Source organism: Hyaena hyaena, unplaced genomic scaffold, assembly GCF_003009895.1.
Source record: "Hyaena hyaena isolate Hyena2069 unplaced genomic scaffold, ASM300989v1 scaffold_1683, whole genome shotgun sequence".
NCBI classification, from domain to species: domain Eukaryota; kingdom Metazoa; phylum Chordata; class Mammalia; order Carnivora; family Hyaenidae; genus Hyaena; species Hyaena hyaena.
In genome coordinates, this window is record NW_024082318.1 from 124,918 (window position 1) to 143,896 (window position 18,979).

The 18,979-nt window shown below is 42.4% G+C and overlaps 1 protein-coding gene across 3 annotated transcripts in view; it reads right to left on the reverse strand.

Annotated features, from left to right (window-relative positions):
- Nucleotides 1–2,304: 2,304 nt before the first annotated feature.
- LOC120226414 (zinc finger protein 814-like) overlaps nucleotides 2,305–18,979 on the reverse strand; it is a 46,812-nt gene continuing 30,137 nt past the window's right edge. For 2 of the 3 annotated variants that reach the window (XM_039224601.1, XM_039224600.1), the window contains exons 2-3: nucleotides 17,856–17,982; nucleotides 2,305–5,730 (exon numbers count right to left, since the gene is read on the reverse strand). In XM_039224601.1, the coding sequence (XP_039080532.1) occupies nucleotides 2,927–5,730; nucleotides 17,856–17,982 (2,931 nt within the window). In that variant the 3' untranslated portion in view covers nucleotides 2,305–2,926. Of the gene's footprint in view, nucleotides 5,731–17,855; nucleotides 17,983–18,144; nucleotides 18,227–18,979 lie in introns of those variants that run through there. The other variant, XM_039224602.1, reaches the window with a different exon arrangement.

An 18,979-nucleotide genomic window follows, 5' to 3' on the forward strand; every position in this document is an offset into this window, starting at 1 on the left:
AATGGGGGCATTTGCCTGTGGGTCCTTACTGTGGCCAGGAATCCAAGAATTAAACATAGGCAGCCTGGACCGGACCTAGGGAATGTGATCAATGACCTCTACATCATCAACCCCTGGCCAGGTTTTTGGACTCAAAGTCCAGGCCAGCCATTCCTAATCCAACCTTATCCCCCATCGGCTCTAACCCACCAGCCCCAATGGTGATAGCAGGAAAATGGGTAACCACTACAAAGCAAGGCTTTATTGTATTCCTCAATGACTGGACTTAAGAATGTTATGGAGAATATGTTAATAATGCAGAAAAAATTTATTGTTTTTAAATATTTTTATTTATTTCTAGGGGAGAGAGAGAGACAGCGTGAGCAGGGGAGGGTCAGAGAGAGGGAGACACAGACTCTGAAAAAGGCTCCAGGCTCTGAGCTGGCAGTCAGCACAGAGTCAGACGCGAGGCTCAAACCCACGAACCGCGAGATCATGACCTAAGCGAAAGTCGGATGCTTAACCGACTAAGCCACCCAGGCGCCCCAATAATGCAGAAAAAATTTAAAAGGGTACAGCATAACTGTGCATCCCATTGTGAATAGCACGCACACGCACACATACACACACACACAGTTTCACTGTCCTGTTTCTTAAAGGAAGATAGCCAAAACTCAAAGAATAGGAAAAAGATATGTGCAGACATGTTACCAAAGATGTAGATAGCAAATGAACATTGGAAAAAAATGCCCATTGTGAATCCTTACAGAAATGCATTTAAACAGAAAGCGAGATAACATTAAAAACTTATTAAAAGGACTAAAATTAAAATGATTGGCCAAACGGAGGAAATGGAACTCTGAGACACTGCCAGGAAGATGCAAAATGTATAATCAAAAGTAAAACATTTACCTACCCTGTAACCCAGACATTACACTCTAAGTTACTGACAGAAGATGAAAGAAACATACATTCACATAAAGAACACGGTTTATACTAGCCTTATCGTCAGTAGTCAAAATCTAGAAAAAAATCAAATCCTCACACACTGAAACATGGATAAACTGGTATATCCCAAAACAGTACTCAGCAAAAAACAAAACCCACTATTCATATAGTATCATTGATGAATCCAAAGTAATTGTAACACATAAAGTAAAAATTCCAAGCATAAACTCAAAAAATTCAAAGATATCCATCCATCTATTGTAACAGAAAGTAAACAGTTACCTGGTGAGGTGGGAGTGGCAAGGAAGATTATAGAATGTCTGTTTTTGGAAAACAGGTTTAGCAACCCCACACTGACTCCATCTCTCTTCCCCACTACTACAGGGGGATCACCTCAGTGACAGCAAACGTGGAGAACAGTGAAGAGTATTTCCATACAAGGCAACAGGAATGCTTTCACATCCCAGAAATATAGATCCTTCTTCCTTTTTTTTTCCTTTTCCTGTCTGTGTGGTAACAGCTTTGAGGCAAACATCACAGAATCCACAAGACCTTTTGATTATTTTATTTTTTTCTGACAATGACTTTAGCTACATAAGGTAAATGTGCCCGGAGGTCCTGAGAATTGTGTACACATTGATCCTGAAGTCATAGTCACAGAAACTTTTCTGGACACATTTTTAGAAGAGGCACATTCCGTCTACTTGGCTGCAGTTTCCTCCACTCTCTATTAAGCCAGTGTCCCTGCACAAATCATGGTTTCTCCAGACACCTGTGGTCTTACAACCAGTAACCTTGGCCCAATGGATTGTGGACATCAGGGCATGTGGCTGTTTGCAGAGCTGGGGAAGAAAACACCTCAACAGTACTGACACCCCCTGTGATAGCTCCTCTGAGAAAGGGAAAAACCATGCTGCTTTCAAAGGCATCTGAGAGTCTCACATCTGTCCCTTGCCTGGGGGCATCACCGAGACTCCGAAAACAAAGCATCCAGACCTCAAATGAAAACCAGAAAGCCCTGCAGTTTTTCAGAGGTTGTGGGTCAGTGATGCAAATTTGGTCAAAGCTGGCACGCTATTTTCTGCCATCATCCTCTCGGTCCTCAGGCATGGACAATTTGAGACTTCTAAAAAGTTCACCCTCTGATGGCTGTTGAGCCCAAATCTATTTATAAACTTCCCCACAGAGTAAGTAGAACATCCAAGGTTAAAGAGGACTTAAAAAGTAAGGCCTCGAGGTCACCTGGGCGGCTCAGTTGGTTAAGCATCCGACTTTGGCTCAGGTCGTGATCTCAGAGTTTGTGGGTTCAAGCCCCACATTGGGCTCTGTGCCGACAGCTCAGAGCCTGGAGCCTGCTTCACATTCTGTGTCTCCCTCTCTTGGCCCTTCTCCTGCTCATGTGCTAGCTCTCTCAAAAATAAACATTAAAAAAAAAAGTAAGGCCTTGATTATCGGATAAGCCAAAGCAATGCGCAGCAGACCGTTCTCAAGTTTGTAACTTGGAATCTGGAAAAACATCACACAAGTATCACAAGAAACCATCATGTCCCTGAAAAAAGTAGTCATTCTCTATAAGCTGCCAGCCAAACTCATATTCTCTGGGTCATCAATGATTCAGGTTCATGCCCAAGGTAGTCAAGGAGATGGGGAAGCTGACCTTCAGGGTTACTCCTAATTTGATCCAATTCACAAGAGAACAAAGGTCAGCATCCCTGAACACACTGTGGTGGGAATCTGATGCACACTTTCGTGGACCTGCCAGGTGGCAGAGGTGAAAAGGCTTTGAACACAAGACCTAGCCATGACCTATATCTGGAAAGAGCCCTGGACAGTATGGAAAGTGCAACATATTTACACAGCTTACTACATCACTGAAACTTACAAGGGACCTCCCCACTGTGCATGTTTACATGTCTGAGATTCAGTCCAGATAGAGAACTCCTCAGAGCTCCCTCCAGTATTGTTACAGTGGATAGGAAATTGCACATTCCCTGCACACCTAAGGCCTTTCTCTAGTGTGAACTCTCTGATGTTGAGAGAGTGTAGATTTTCGTGTAAAAAATTTCCCACATTCACTGCACTCATAAGGCCTTTCTCCAGTGTGACCTCTCCGGTGTTGACTGAATTGGGAACTGTCCCTGAAGGATTTTCCACATTCGCTGCACTCGTAAGGCCTTTCTCCAGTGTGAACTCTCTGATGATAACGTAGCTTGGAGCTAGAGATAAAAGATTTCCCACATTCACTACACCCATAAGGCCTGTCTCCTGCATGAACTCTCTGATGGTAACGGAGGGTGGAACTCGAAGTAAAAGATTTCCCGCATTCACTGCATTCATAAGGCCTTTTACCTGCATGAACTCTCTGATGATAAGAGAGGGTAGCACTACTGGTAAAAGATTTCCCACACTCACTGCACACATAAGGTCTTTCTCCTGTGTGAACTCTCTGGTGTCGAATCAGTATGGAGCTGTTGGTAAAAGACTTCCCACATTCACTGCACTGATAAGGCTTTTCTCCTTTATGAACTCTATGATGATAACCAAGGCCAGAGATAGATGTAAAAGACTTCCCACAAGCACTACACTCATAAGATCGTTCACTGTTGTGAATTCTCTGGTGTATTGACAGGGAAGATTTTTGGCTAAAAGTCTTCCCACATTCACTGCACTCATAAGGCCTTTCTCCCGTGTGAGTTCTCCGGTGTTTATTGAATTGTGATCTATCCTTAAAGGATTTCCCACATTCACTGCACTCATAAGGCCTTTCTCCACTATGCACTCGGTGATGATAACGAAGGCTGGCACTAAAGGTAAAAGATTTCCCACATTCACTGCACTTGTAAGGCCTCTCTCCTGTGTGAACTCTCTGATGGTAACGCAGGGTAGAACTGGAGGTAAAAGATTTCCCACATTCACTGCACTCATATGGCCTTTTACCTTCATGAACTCTTTGATGGTAACAGAGTGTAGAGCTACAGGTAAAAGATTTCCCACATTCATTGCACACATACGGTTTTTCTCCTGTGTGAACTCTCTGGTGTTGAATCAGAGTCCACCGATTATTAAAAGATTTCCCACATTCGCTACACTTGTAAGGCCTTTCTCCTGTGTGAACTCTCTGATGTAAAATGAGGTTATTTCTTCGGATAAAGGATTTCCCACATTCACTACACTCGTAAGGCCTTTCTCCAGAATGAACTCTATGATGATAATGGAGGTCAGACCTAGAAATAAAAGATTTCCCACATTCGTTGCACTCATAAGGCCTTTCTCCAGTGTGAACTCTCTGGTGATAACGGAGCGCAGAACTAGTAGTAAAAGATCTCCCACATTCATTGCACTCATAAGGCCTCTCTCCGAGGTGACCTCGGTGATGATACTGGAGGGTGGAGCTACAGGTAAAAGATTTCCCACATTTATTGCACACATAAGGCTTCTCTCCTGTGTGAATTCTCCGGTGTCGAATGAGTGTCCACCTATTGTTAAAAGATTTCCCACATTCACTACACTCATAAGGTCTTTCTCCTGTGTGAACTCTGTGGTGGTAACGCAGGCTGGAGCTAAAAGTAAAAGATTTCCCACATTCACTACACTCATAAGGTCTTTCACCGGAGTGAACTCTTAGGTGTATAATGAGGTTATTTCTTCGAGTAAAGGACTTGCCACATTCACTGCACTCATAAGGCCTCTCTCCGGTGTGAACTCTGTGATGATAACGGAGAGCAGTACGAGTGATAAAGGATTTCCCACACTCACTGCACTCATAAGGCCTCTCTCCAGAATGAACTCTCTGATGATAACGGAGGTCAGACCTAGAGATAAAAGACTTCCCACATTCACTGCACTCATAGGGCCTTTCCCCTGTGTGAGATCTCTGATGATAACTGAGGGCAGAAATAGAGGTAAAAGATTTTGCACAGTCACCACACTTATAAGGCCTTTCTCCAGTTTGAACTCTACATGGAATTAGCACTGGGCTCTGACTAAAAGATTCTGCACATTCACCACACACATAACTGTTTTCTCCACTGTGCCATCGCTGGGGATGAATGAGGACGGATTTGTGGCTTAAGGATTTCCCACATTTGCTGCACTTGTATTGCCTGGATCCAGAGTGAGTCTTTCCATGTTGACTGAGGGTTGAACTTTGCCGAAGGGATTTTCCACATTCACCAAACTCATGATGTCTTTTCCCAGTATGGAATCTCTGATGGATAGCAAATGAAGATCTGTACCTGAATGTTTTCCCACATTCACTGCACACAAAACACTGGTCCTGAGAAAGTGTGTGTTTGGGACCAAAGGCTTTCTTGCAATCTCCCCACGTGTAATGACTTTTTCTGCTCTGTAAAGTTACCCTGCACTGGCTGATTCTGTTTGGCTTTTCCCCAGTATAAGTGGCACCTTGCTGCACATGCCCCAAGCCGAGCAGGAAGTCTTTCTCAATTTCTCCACAGGTAAAGGGCTTTCCTGAATCGTGGAATCCACAGCTCTTCACAAAAGAGGCCGTGTCCACACTGCTTCTGAATGGTTTCTCTCTCATGTGCTGCTCCAGCTGCTGCTCAAAGTTTACAATGAAAGAAAATCGCTTTGCGCATGCCCCACACCGCAACAGTTTCTGGCTGCTTGGTTTTCCCTGGTGCTCAGCCAAACGGAAAATGTCTCTCAAGACCGGACCACACATCTCACAGGGGTGGCTCTTCCGGGAAGACAGAGCTGCCTTGGAAGCGCTGGCCTGTGACACACCTAAAGAAACGATCTGTTCAAAGGGTGAGTCAGCATCCTCTGCTCCACAGCAGCAACCTGAACGCAAAGAAACTCTGATGAAATACATGGTGACTACCATGAGGGGGTAAGCCCATTACACATAAGCACCTGTCTCATGTATGTATGAGTTTATGGGAAGCTTTTTAAGACACAGGAGTCAGAAATCAGTTGAAGGAACAGCCACTATGCATTCCTGGGACCCTAAGGTCACAGACTGCTGGATAACCCAACAGGGAAGGATACAAAGACAGCATAGGAGACAAGGAAGAGAGGTGAGGACAAGTCATTTCTCTGCCAATGGTTTCTGGAAGGACCTTTGCCACTGCTGATGAAAGGCTGAGTAGAAGCATGTATCCAAGCCCATTAAAATAACTCATGGCTAATGCTGGAGCACACAGAATAGTGACAGAAATCGGTAAGGTGTCCAGAGAGATGATGACCACGCTGCACTGGAAGTCATAGTAGAAATGACGAGAAATTGGCAAAGTGTCAAACTGGAGAAGAAAAAAGGTAGAAATGAAGTACAGCCAGTGGAAATGGCGTGAAAAGTGGAGGTGAATAAAAACAGGTTCCTGGTGTAATCTGAACACATCCCTGATGGCACACTCTCACTGGCCATTCACTAGGACTGGCCCCCATCCTTCCCCCACCAAGTCCACTTTGCCACATCTGGAGTCATGTCCATCCCGTGATACACAAGGATTCTTGCCAGTGAGTCCTGAGCAACTACATGGGACATGAATGATATAAGTTCTAAGAAAAAAACAGGGCAAATGAATAGCCAGCCCTGTCCCAGGGCTATCCAGCACACAAGAGACCTAGAAAAGACAGGAAGGTTAGATGATGTCAGCATGACAGCAGAGGAAACCAGCCTTTGACCTTAACAGGCTTAGGAGTCCAATTAAGAGGGGTGCCTGGCTATCAACAATAGCCAAATTATGGAAAGAACCCAAATGTCCTTTGACTAATGAATGGATAAAGATGATGTGGCATGTGTATACATACACACACACAATGGAGTATTACTCACTGAAAAGAATGAAATCTTGCCATTTGCAATGACGTGCTAAGTGAAATAAGTCAGTCAAAGAAAGACAAATATCCTATGATTTCATTCATATGTAGAGTTTAAGAAACAAAACAGAATAACATAGGGGAAGGGAAGGAAAAATAAGATAAAAACAGAGTGGAAGGCAACCATAAGAGACTCTTAAACACAGAGAGCAAACTGAGGGTTGCTGGAGGGGATGTGAGTGGAGGATGGGCTAAATGGGTGCCAGGCATTCAGGAGGACACTTGTTGGGATGAGCACTGGGTGTTATATGTAAGTGATAAATCACTAAATTCTACTCCTAAAACCATTATTACAGTGTATGTTAGCAAACTTTCACTTAAATAAAAAATTTTTTTAATTAAAAAAAGCTTTTTTAACGTTTATTCATTTTTGAGACAGAGAGAGACAGAGCATGAGCAGCGGAGGGGCAGAGAGAGACACACACACAGAATCTGAAGCAGGCTTCAGGCTCCGAGCCGTCAACACAGAGCCCGACACGGGGCGTGAACTCACGAACCGTGAGATCGTGACCTAAGCCGAAGTCGGACACTTAATCGACTGAGCCACCCAGGCGCCCCTAAGAAAATGTTTAAAAAGAGGGGCACCTGGATGGCTCAGCTGGTTAGGCATCTGACTCCTGATTTTGGCAAGGTCATAATCTCACAGTTGATGGGACTGAGCCCCTCATTAGGCTCTGCACTGACAGGGTGGAGCTTACTAGGGATTTTCTCTTTACCTTTCTCTCTGCCCCTCCCCTTCTTGCTCTCTCCCTCTCTCTCTCTAACATTAAAAAAGTATATTTAGAGAAAGTCCAATTAAGACACGACAGTAACATAAGGGGGCACACAAAAAGCAGAATAACCACAGAAGGGATCAATGAGGACACTGGCTTAGTGGGGACACCCGGGGAGACAGAAAATATATGTCAGCCAAAGAGGTGATGCCACTGCATTCTGCAGTGGCTTCCTCTACAGAGGACCTCAGCAGCCTTTGCTGCACAGACCCTCAACAAGTCCCACTACAGCTGTGGACCATCACAGGTTACACAGCAGAGGTGTCCAGGTGTTTACAGGCACGGACCCCCGCTGTCTGCTCTGCAGAAGACCCTGGCACCTTTTGCACTAAGGTAACCGACAGCTAACACCACCATGGGGGACCTGCCAGGGAATAATACGCTGAGTTGCCCCCTCTGCCAAAAAAAGAGCTGTTGTTCCATCCCAGGAGCAGAGCTGGCATTCACATCAGCCACGCATACACCCTGGACCCCAGAGATGCAACTGCTCCATGGTTGCCTGTATTCCATAACCTGACTCCATGGCTGTTACCTGAGTGCCCAGGCCTCAAGTACCAAAGCCATGGCTGCTGTGGGCTAGCCAGCTCCTCAAAACCCAGACACAGCATCTGAGTGTACCCATGTTCCCGTCACAGGCTCCATCGATGCTCAGTGTCCAACTGCATCTCACACAGCAAAGTCAACACTGGACTATTCAGCATCTGGGACCTAGAACTGCTATTGCTCCGTGTCAATTCACACTCTAGAAACCAGACCTGTACCCACTCTGCGGGTGTCTGCACATCAGACACCAATGCTACCGCTACCACCACCACAAATACACCCAAGAGCTGGACTGGGCATCAAAATGGGAACCCCACAGCCAAAACATTTCCTGCAGGAGGAGATTCTCTACTACTGTGGACACAAAAGCCTTAGCGACTGAGGACTCCTGCAGTCTTTGCTAACACTGATCTCAGATGACAGAGCTGCAGACACCAAGCCTCTTGGCCATCTTGTAGTGGAAACTGCCATACCCCACCAAGCTGGTACACTCATATTCACACACAGGTACAGATCCTCCCCACTAAAACCTTCTGTAAAGTCTGGAAGTGACTACTCCATGAAATGCAGAGACGTCAATGCAAGGCTAAAAGAAACAAAAAAAATCAAAGCAACAGAACACCCTCAAAGGAACACAGTAATTTATCAGTAACCTCAAAGAAATGCAGATCTATGAACTGTCAAAGAATTCAAAATAATTGTCTTAAGGAAGTTCAGTGAGCTACAAGAAAACACAGACAATTTAATGAAATAAGGAAAACAATTACAAACCAGATTTTCATCAGACAGATTAGAAAATACATAAAAGAACCAAATTATGATATACTATGTTGTACACCTAAAACAAATATAACACTATATATTAATTATACTGGAATTTAAATTTAATAATAAAAAAGTTATGGTGAAGAATACAATGAATGAAACAAAAAAATAGCATCAGCAGCCAACTTGATCAATCAAAAAAATGAATCTGAAACTGAAGACACATCTTTTGAAATTATTCAAATCAGAAAAAAGACAACGAAAGAATAAATAGAAAGTCTATACAGATCATAATACATCATCATAAAACAGTATTTGCATTATGGCGGTCCTAAAGGAGAAGACAGATAGGCAGGGACAGAAATCTGATTGAAACAGTAATAGATTCTAACGTAATGGATGAAAACTTCCCAGATCTGGGGAGAGACATGAACATATGGGTATATGATGCTTATGAGTCCTCAGAAAGATTCAAACCAAAGAGGATTTCACCAATACACATTACACGGGTTCCTGGCTGGTTCAGTCAGAAGAGCATGAGACTTTTGATCTTGGGGTCGTGAGTTTAAGCCTCAGGTTGGGTATAGGTTACTTAAAAATAAAATCTTAAAAAAAAAAAAAAAAAAGACACATTACAGTGGCCCTTTTGAACAGCATGGGTTTGAACTGTGCAGATTCATTTATAAGCATACTTCTTCCAATAAATACAGTAAAATATGGTATACATATTTACTCTTCCTTATGATTTTCGCATTTTCTTTTCTCTAGCTTACTTTAATGTAATAATACAGTAGATGTATAACATATAAAATATGAGTTAATTGACTTTATGTTATTAGTAGGCTTAGGTGAAGAGTAGGCTATTATTACCTAAGTTCTGGGGGGAGTCAAAAGTTATACATGGACTTTTTGCTGCATGGGGGTTGGCGCCCCTAATCGCTGTGTTGTTCAAAGGTCAACTATATGGGGCACCTGGGTGGCTTCAGTTGTTGAGTCTGACTTCAGGTTATGATCTCACAGTTTGTGAGTTCAAGTCCCACATCGCTGAGCTGGAGCCCCACTTTGAGTGATCATGAGCCCAGATGAGCCCCACATCTCTCTCCCCCACCCCTTGTGGGACTGTCTCTCTTTCTCTCTGCCCCTTGCTCACTTGTGCCTTCTCTCTCTCAAAAAAAAAAAAAAAAAACAACTATATAATAAAAATCAAAACGTAATGACAGAAAATTGGAAAGCTGTGGGAAAAGAAATTCATACAAGGGAACCCCCCCCCACATAAGGATAGGAGTAGTTTTCTTAGCTACAACACTGAACACTAGGAGTGGGATGGTGTGTTCTACAAATGCTGAAACAAAGAAACTGCAAAACAAAAATACTTTACCAGCCAAGATGTTCTTCAGAAATGAAGAAAAACTTTCCCAGACAAACAGAAGTTAAAGGAGTTCATCACCACTTGACCTACCCTACAAAAGGATGCTATGGCAGTTCTTCAAGCTGAAATGAAAGTATGTTAATTAGTAACATGAAAATATAGAATACACTGGTAAATGCAATTATATAATCATAGTCAAAATACAGGAGTCCCTCATCCATTTCACTTTCCATGGTTTCAGTTACCCATGGTCAACCAAGGTCCAAAAGCAAATGGGGGCGCCTAGGTAACATAGTCAGTTAAGTGTCCAACTCTTGATCTCGGTCGGCTCAGGTCATGATCTAACAGTTTGTGAGTTGAAGCTCTGCACTGGGCTCTGTGCTGATGGCACTGAGCCTGCTTGGGATTCCATCTCTCCTTCTTCTGCCCCTCCTTGCTTATGCTCTCTGTCTCTCAAAATAAATAAAATTTAAAAAACGCTGCAAAAGTAAATGAGTCTCCTTCATTACAACATATCTTCCGAATGCTATGTCACAATGACTAACATCATTCACCTCACTTCATCTCATCATTCTTGATGAGGCATTTTTTCTTTAAGTTTATTTATTTATTGAGAGAGAGAGAGAGCATGTATGCGTGGGGGGAGGGGCGGAGAGAGAATCCCAATCAGCCTCTGTGCTGTCAGTGCGGAGCCAGATGCAGGGCACAAACCCACAAACCGTGAGATCATGACTTGAGCCAAAATCAAGAGTCAGATACTTAGACTGAGCCACCCAGCTTCCCCAAGATTATTTATGTAAGCCTCATGGTAACCACAAAGCAAAAACCTATAGGAGACACAAAAGAGAAATGAATGAAAGAATAACACCATTGGAAATCATCAGATCACCAAGTAACACAGCAAAACCTGAAGAAAGATACTATAAAACACTCAGACAATAATTAACAAGATGGCAACAGTAGGTCCTAATAGAATTCTCCAATCAAAAAACAGTGGCTGAACTCAAAACAAAACACAATTCAGCTACACGTTGCCTACACTAGAGTAACTTCAGCTTTAAGTACACAGAGACTGAAAGTGAAGGAATTGAAAAAGATATTCCACACAAATAGAAACCAAAACAGAACAGGGGTAGCTATACTTATAGGAGATGGAACAGACTTTAAGTCAATGATAGTCACAAGAGACAATCATTACATAATGATAAAGGAATGAATTCAAGAGGATCTAAGAACTGTATGTGTGTGTGTGTGTATATATGTATCACACATCAAAGCATCTAATTTAAGTATTAAGCAAATTCAACTAGATCTGAAGGGAGAAAAGACAGCAATCAAACATTAATTATCAATATCCCCCTTTCAACATGAAGCAGATATCCAAACAAAAAATGTTAAAAAGAATATATGTGAACTGAACATTCTAGTCCAAATGGATGGAACAGGCATATAGAGAACATTCCATTCCACTATAGGAGCACATAGACTCTCATGTGCACAAAGAATATTCTCTAAGGTAAATCATATGTTATTTCAAACAAGTCTTAACAAATTTCAGAAGACTGAAATTCTATCAATTACCTTTTCTTAACACAATGGATAAAACTAGAAATGTTCCTCAACAACATGAGGAAGCTTAACAATTCAAATATGTGGACATTAAACAATACATGCCTATCTAATCAATTGGCCGAAGGATAAATCAAAAGCAAAATTAAAAAAACAACTTGAGAAAAACGAAAGTGGAAACAAAATCAATGGAATGTAAGGGGTGCCTAGGTGGCTCAGTCAGTTGAGTGTCCGACTTCGGCTCAGATCACGATCTCACAGTTCATGAGTTCAAACTCCTCAGTAAGTTTGATGCTGTTAGGCAGAGCCTGCTTCAGATCCTCTGTTCCCCTCTCTCTCTGCCCCTCCCCCACTCATGTGTGCACATCTCTCTCTCTCTCAAAGAAAAAAATAAATATTTAAATATATATGGAATGTGAAAAGGCAGTTCTAAGAAAAAAGTTTAGAGCAATAAATGTTGGCTCTTAAAAAAAAAACTCAAAGAAACAACCTACTTTACACCTTAAGAAACGAGAAAAATAACAAAGACCAAAGTTTGAAAAAACAAAGGAAAACACAAAGATCAGGCCAGATCTCAAATAGAAACTATAAAAATAAAAAGATAAACACTACTAAGAGCTGGTTTTCTGAACAGAAAGTTTAAAAACCTTTAGCTAGATTTAGAACAAAGGCAAGACCCAAATAAACTAAGGCAGAAATAAAAGAGGAGAAATTGCAACTGGGAGCACAGAAACACAAAGGATCATAAAAGTCTACTATGAACTATTATACACCAACATATTAGGTAACCTAGAATAAAGTCCTAGAAACATACAAACTACCAACACTGAATTGTGAGACATAAAATATCCAAATGACAAGGAAAATGATTTAGTAATCAAATATATCCCAAAAAAGAAAAAGTCATGACCAGATGATTTCCATCAACATCTTAGGGATTAAACTCTCAAGTTCTTCCAAAAATGTGAAGGGGAAGTAACATTTTCAAACTCATTTTAGGAGGCTAGAATTAGGACACCAAAGTACCTTACAAGAAAACAAAGTTACAGGCCAACATCCCTAATGGACAGAGATGTATAAAAGCTCAACAAAATCCTAGCAAATCCAATTCAACAGTATATGAAAAGAATCATAAACTGTGATCAAGTGAGATTTATCCTCATTAAGTAAATCGGTCAATGTGTTCTATCTTATTAACAGAATGAAGACCAAAACTCATATGATCATATGAACAGATAGAGAAAAAAGCACTTGACAAAATTCAGGATCCTTTTATGATAAAAACTTCCCAAAATTAGGTATATAAGACAAACACCACAACATATAAAGGCTGTATATAAGCCCACAGCTAAAAGCACATTCTACAGTGAAAAGGTAAAAACTTTTTCTCTACAATCAGAAACAAGACAAGGATGTCCAGTCTCATAATTGCTATTCAAAATAGTACCAGAAGTCCTATCCAGAACAATCAGACAAGAAAAAGAAAGGCATCCAGGGGCGCCTGGGTGGCTCAGTCAGTTGAGCGTCCAACTTCGGCTCAGGTCATGATCTCACAGTTCATGGGTTCGAGCCCCGCATTGGGCTCTGTGCTGACAGCTCAGAGCCTGGAGCCTGCTTCAGGTTCTGTGTCTCCCTCTCTCTCTGACCCTCCCCTGCTCATGCTGTCTTTCTCTCTCTCAGAAATAAATAAAAACATTAAAAATTTAAAAAAAAAATAAATTTAAAAAAAGGCATCCAAATCAGAAAAGAAGTAAAACCATTTGCAGATGACATAGATCTTGTATAAAGAAAACCATAAAGGGGCGCCTGGGTGGCTTAGTCGGTTAAGCGTCCGACTTTCGCTTAGGTCATGATCTCGCGGTTCGTGGGTTCGAGCCCCGCGTCGGGCTCTGTGCTGACTGCCAGCTCAGAGCCTGGAGCCTGTTTCAGTCTGTGACTCCCTCTCTCTCTGACCCTCCCCTGCTACGCTGTCTCTCTCTCTCTCCTAGAAATAAAAAAAAAAAAAAAAAGAAAGAAAAGAAAACCATAAAAAGCCCACTAGAAAACTTTCAAAATGAGTAAATAAACTCAGTAAATTTACGGGATAAAAAATCTACATACAAAAATCAGATGTGCCTATTACTAACAATGAAATATCTTAAAGGAAATTAAGAAACCAATTCTATTTAACAGTAGCTTTTAAAAAATAAAATACTTAGGAATACATTAAGCCAAGCAAATGTGAGATGCGTATAATGAAAATTATAAGACACTAATGAAAGAAATTGAAGACACAAATTAATGGAGAGACATCCCATGTTTGTGGACTGAAAGAATTAGTATTCAATTATTTCTACTACATAAAGCAACCTAAAATTGAATGCAAGCTCTATTAAAATTCCAATGGTATTTTTACCAGACACAGAAACAGAATCCTAAAATTTGAGCCACAAATGACCTCAAATAGCCAAAGAAATCTTGATCACAAAGATCAAAGTTTGAGGGATCACACTTTGTGATTTCAAACTCTCCCTCACTCTCTGCCCCTCCCCCACGTTCTCTCTCTCTCATTTTCTCTCTCAAAATAAAATAAACAAGCATTTATAAAAGTGCTATTCCAGGGGCGCCTGGGTGGCTCAGTCAGCTAAGTGTTTGACTTTGGCTCAGGTCATGATCTTGCAGTTCATGAGTTCAAGCCCTGCATCAGGCTCTGTGCTGATGGCTCAGAGCCTGGAGCCTGTTTCAGATTTTATGTCTCCTTCTCTCTCTCTGCCCCTCCCTGGCTCACATTCTGTCTGTCTCTCTCTCAAAAATAAATAAATATATTTTTTAATTAGGATAAATTATTTAAAAAAAGAAAGTGCTACTCCAGGGAACACACAAATGATAAGAACACAAAACAGCCTTACTACGGATACAGAGAAAGTTTCAGTGCTCTGCACGGAAGATCAGAGTGCCCGCAACATTCCTTTAAGTCAAAACCTAATCCAGAGCAAGGCCCTAACTCTCTCCACTTCTATGAAGGCTGCAGAGGTGAGGAAGCTGCAGAAGACAAGTTTAAAGTTAGCAGAGGTTGGGTCATGATGCTGAAGGAAAGAAACCATCTCTGTAACAGCAAAGGACAAGGTGGGGCAGCTCGTGCTGACACAGAAGCTGCAGCAAGTGCTCCAGAAGACCCAGCGGAGATCGTTCATGAAGGTGGCTGCACTGAACCACAGATTTTCCAAATGCAGACAAAGCAGCCTGTGGCTGCAAGATGCCATCTAGCACTTTCTTAGCTGGAGAAGTCAAGCTTGTTAGGGACTCACATATCATTCTGAAAATCCCAGGGTTCTTAGGAATTCTGCTAAATCTACTCTCCCTGTGCTATAAATAGAACAGCAAAGTCTGGATTATAGCACATCTGTTTATAATATGGCTTACTGAATATTTTAAGCCCACTGTTGAGATGTAGTGCTCAGAAAATAAGATTTCTTTCAAAATATCACTGCTCACTGACAAAGCACTCACAAGCTCTGATGGAGATGTATGAGGAGCTTAATGTCTCATGCCTGCTAATACAACATCCATTCTGTAGCCTATGGATCAAGGAATAATTTTGATTTTCAAGTCCTATTATTTAAGAAATATCATCTGTAAGATCAGTTCTGCCACGGTGATTTTTCTGATGAATCTGGCCAAAGTAAATAGAAACCTTCTGAAAAGGATTCACTGTTCTAACTGCCATTCACGGATGGCAGAGGTCGAAGTATCAAGAGGAGACTGGAAGAAGCTGATTTCAACCCTCATGGATGACTCTGAAAGGTTCAAGACTTCCGTGGAGAATGTAACTGTAGATGTGGTGGAAACGCCAAGAGAACTGGAAGTGGCGCTGGAAGATGTGACTGAACTGCTGCAAGCTCATGATAAAACTTGAATGGCCGAAGAGCTGCTTGATATGGACAAGCAAATTGTTTACTGTGATGGAATCCAAATTTTAAAAAATATAAAAACACTGTATTTAACTATGATGGAATAAACATTTTTTTTAATGTTTTATTTATTTCTGAGAGAGAGAGAGAGAGACAGCGTGAGCAGGGGAGGGTCAGAGAGAGAGGGAGATACAGAATCTGAAACAGGCTCCAGGCTCCGAGCTGGCTGTCAGCACAGAGCCCAATGCAGTGCTCGAACCCACGAACCGCGAGATCATGACCTGAGACGAAGCTGGACGCTTAACCAACTGAGCCACCCAGGCGCCCCTTACATTTTTAAAAATTCAAAAAAGGGCCGCCTAGGTGGCTCAGGTGAGCATCTGACTTTTGATTTTGGCTCAGGTCATGATCTCACAGTTCGTGGGTTCTGCACTGATAGGACTTTTGATATTTCTCAAAATAAAATAAACTAAAAAAAAATTCAAACAGGGGCACCTGGGTGGCTCAGTCAGTTAAGCGTTCGACTATGGCTCAGGTCATGATCTCATGGTTCGTGGGTTTTAGCCTCAAGTCGGGCTCTGTGCTGACAGCTCAGAGCCTGAAGCCTGCTTCGAATTCTGTGTCTCCTTTGTCTCTCTGCCCCTCCACTGCTCATGCTCTGTCTCTCTCTGTCTCTTAAGGATATATAAACATTAAAAAAAAAAAATTCAAAGAAATGGAATCTATTCCTGGTGAAGATGTTGTGAAGACTGTGGAAATGACAACAAAGAATTTAGAATATTTCGTACGCTTAGTTGATAAGGGAGCAAAAGGGTCTGAGGGGACTGACTCCCATTCTGAAAGAGTTCTACTGTGGGTAAAATGCTATAAAACAGCATGGCACGCTACAGAGAAATCACTCATGAAAGGAAGAGTCAATCAACGCAGCAAGCTTCATTGTTGTCTTATTTTAAGAAATTGCTACCACTCCAACCTTGCAAACTACCGCCCTGGGCAGTCAGCAGCTATGAACATTAAGGCAAGACCTTTCACCAACAAACGATGACTTTCTAGAATTTTAGATGATGGTACCATTTTTCAGCAGTAAACTATTTTTAAATTAGCCACATTGTTTTTTAAGACATAACGCTATGGCAGACTTAATAAACTACAATGTAAACATAAATTTTACATGTACTGGAAAAAGAAAAAATTCATCTGACTTGGTTTATTGTGATGTTCACTATATTGTGGTGGTCTGGAGCCAAACCCGCAATATCTCCAAGGTATGCCTATACGATTGCCAGAAGCTGGGGTGTGGAGGAAATTGGGAAATGTTGGTCAAACGGTACAAATGTTCAGTTGTAAGATGAAAAAGTTCTGAAAATGTAACATACAGCATGGTGACTGCAGTTAATAATGATGCTGTATACTTGAGATTTACGGAAAGTACTGAAAGTAGATCTTAGACACTCATACAAAAAAAAAATAACGTAATAATTTTATGAGGTGATGGATATTTAATTAACTTCAATTGTGGAAATTTTATCACAGTGTTTACATATATCAAATCAGTCACTATGCACTTGGATATATATAATTTTTTATCTCCAGAAGGCTGGTGGGGGGCGGGAAGAAAATATACCTTAAGTACAAACCTTGCAGGAGCGCACCGAAAAGTAGCCTATAGTTCAGCTAAGTAGTGACTATGACAGTCTGCAAACCCGGCACAAGCAGACATGAGGGCATGTCAGCTAAAAGAAGGGATCAGAACCTGGGACACAGGGGACCTGGCCAGCTCAGTCAGTAGAGCATGCAGTTCTTGATCTCAGGGTTGTGAGTTCAAGCTCCAAGGCTGTAGAGCTTACTTTAAACAAACCAAACCCCTGGGATACAGAAGTGAAATGGATCTGTACTCACTGAATCAAACGAATAGAGGGCAAGCTTGATGGAATCTATTACAATTACTAAAAACCTAGTAACCTCGAATCCTTTCCTACAAGGGTTCAGTACAGCAGGTACTGAGGCTGCAGTGGAGAGAAGAGGGCAGTGCAAACAAACCAGCCGATCAACACAGCAACTACCCAGAAAGCTGAGAACCTGCAGTGCCCACGGTCCACACGTGAGAGAGACTGAGAGGGGGTGGGTGGGGAGAGAACAGGACCTAGTTCAGGCCACTGGGGAGGGTGAGCGCCTTACCCAGTGAGGATACAAGTGCAAAGTTCTCCAGCATCACATCGTGGTACAGGCATCTCTGAGACTCATCAAGGAGCCTCCACTCCTCCCAGGAGAAGTACACGGCGACATCCTCAAAGGTCACACTATCCTGTTACAGTGGGGACAGATGAAACCATGAACACTGTGAGATCCCACAATCCGTCGCACCACACATCTACCCCACGCTTCTCCTCCTCCAGGGCTCCCTGCTTCAGGAATTCCAGGCCTAGGTGCCACTATTGCCCCATATCCTCAGGGTCTCCTTATTCACCGTGTTCATCCCTCAGGAACATCAAGGAGGGGGGATAGAGATGTCATCCAAATTCATCCTGGCCTGTAGGGTCCCAACCATAGTGTCAATTCCCCAGGGTCTCCCTTTGAGACTGCCAAGACACACTGAAACGTGGGCTCATGCTTTACCCTTCAGCCTCCAACACCAGGCCCCGTGGCCCTTAGCTCACACTTCCTCTTGAAGTGCACACTGCTCTGCAGACTCCCCTCTCTCACATCTCCAGTCCCCACAGCTGCACTCCCACAACGTCTACTGTGGGAAAAGCCCTGAATTCTGCTTTGAAGCCTTCCTCTGTGCCTCTGAGCCTTGCTTCAGAATCAGCTACCCAGAAGCATCTATGAATTAGATGGGTATGGGGGTGCCTGGGTGGCTCAGTCGGTTAAGCGTCTGACTTCGGCTCAGGTCATGATCTCACGGTTCATGGGTTCAAGCCCCATGTCAGGCTCTGTGCTGATGGCTAGCTCAGAGCCTGGAGCCTGTTTCAGATTATGTGTCTCCCCGTCTCTCAGAAATAAATTAAAAAAAAAACATTAAAAAGAATTTTTTTAATTAGATGGCTATGACCCACTGCCACTTCTGTGCTGGACTTGCTGTCCCCTCAGCAGTCACAACTCACAACCTCTCTGCTCAACCTTCCTTAAAACCCCAGTCAGGCATGATGACTCTCCCAAAGGATTGTGTCATCCTGCCTCAATTACTCCTTTGACTCCAAAGCCATCTTGCACCCACTTGTGCCACGGAAGCTGTAGTCACCCCCATGATATGCTCTCTCCCACACCATTCACGCTATCACTTCTCTTCATCACCTGTGTTT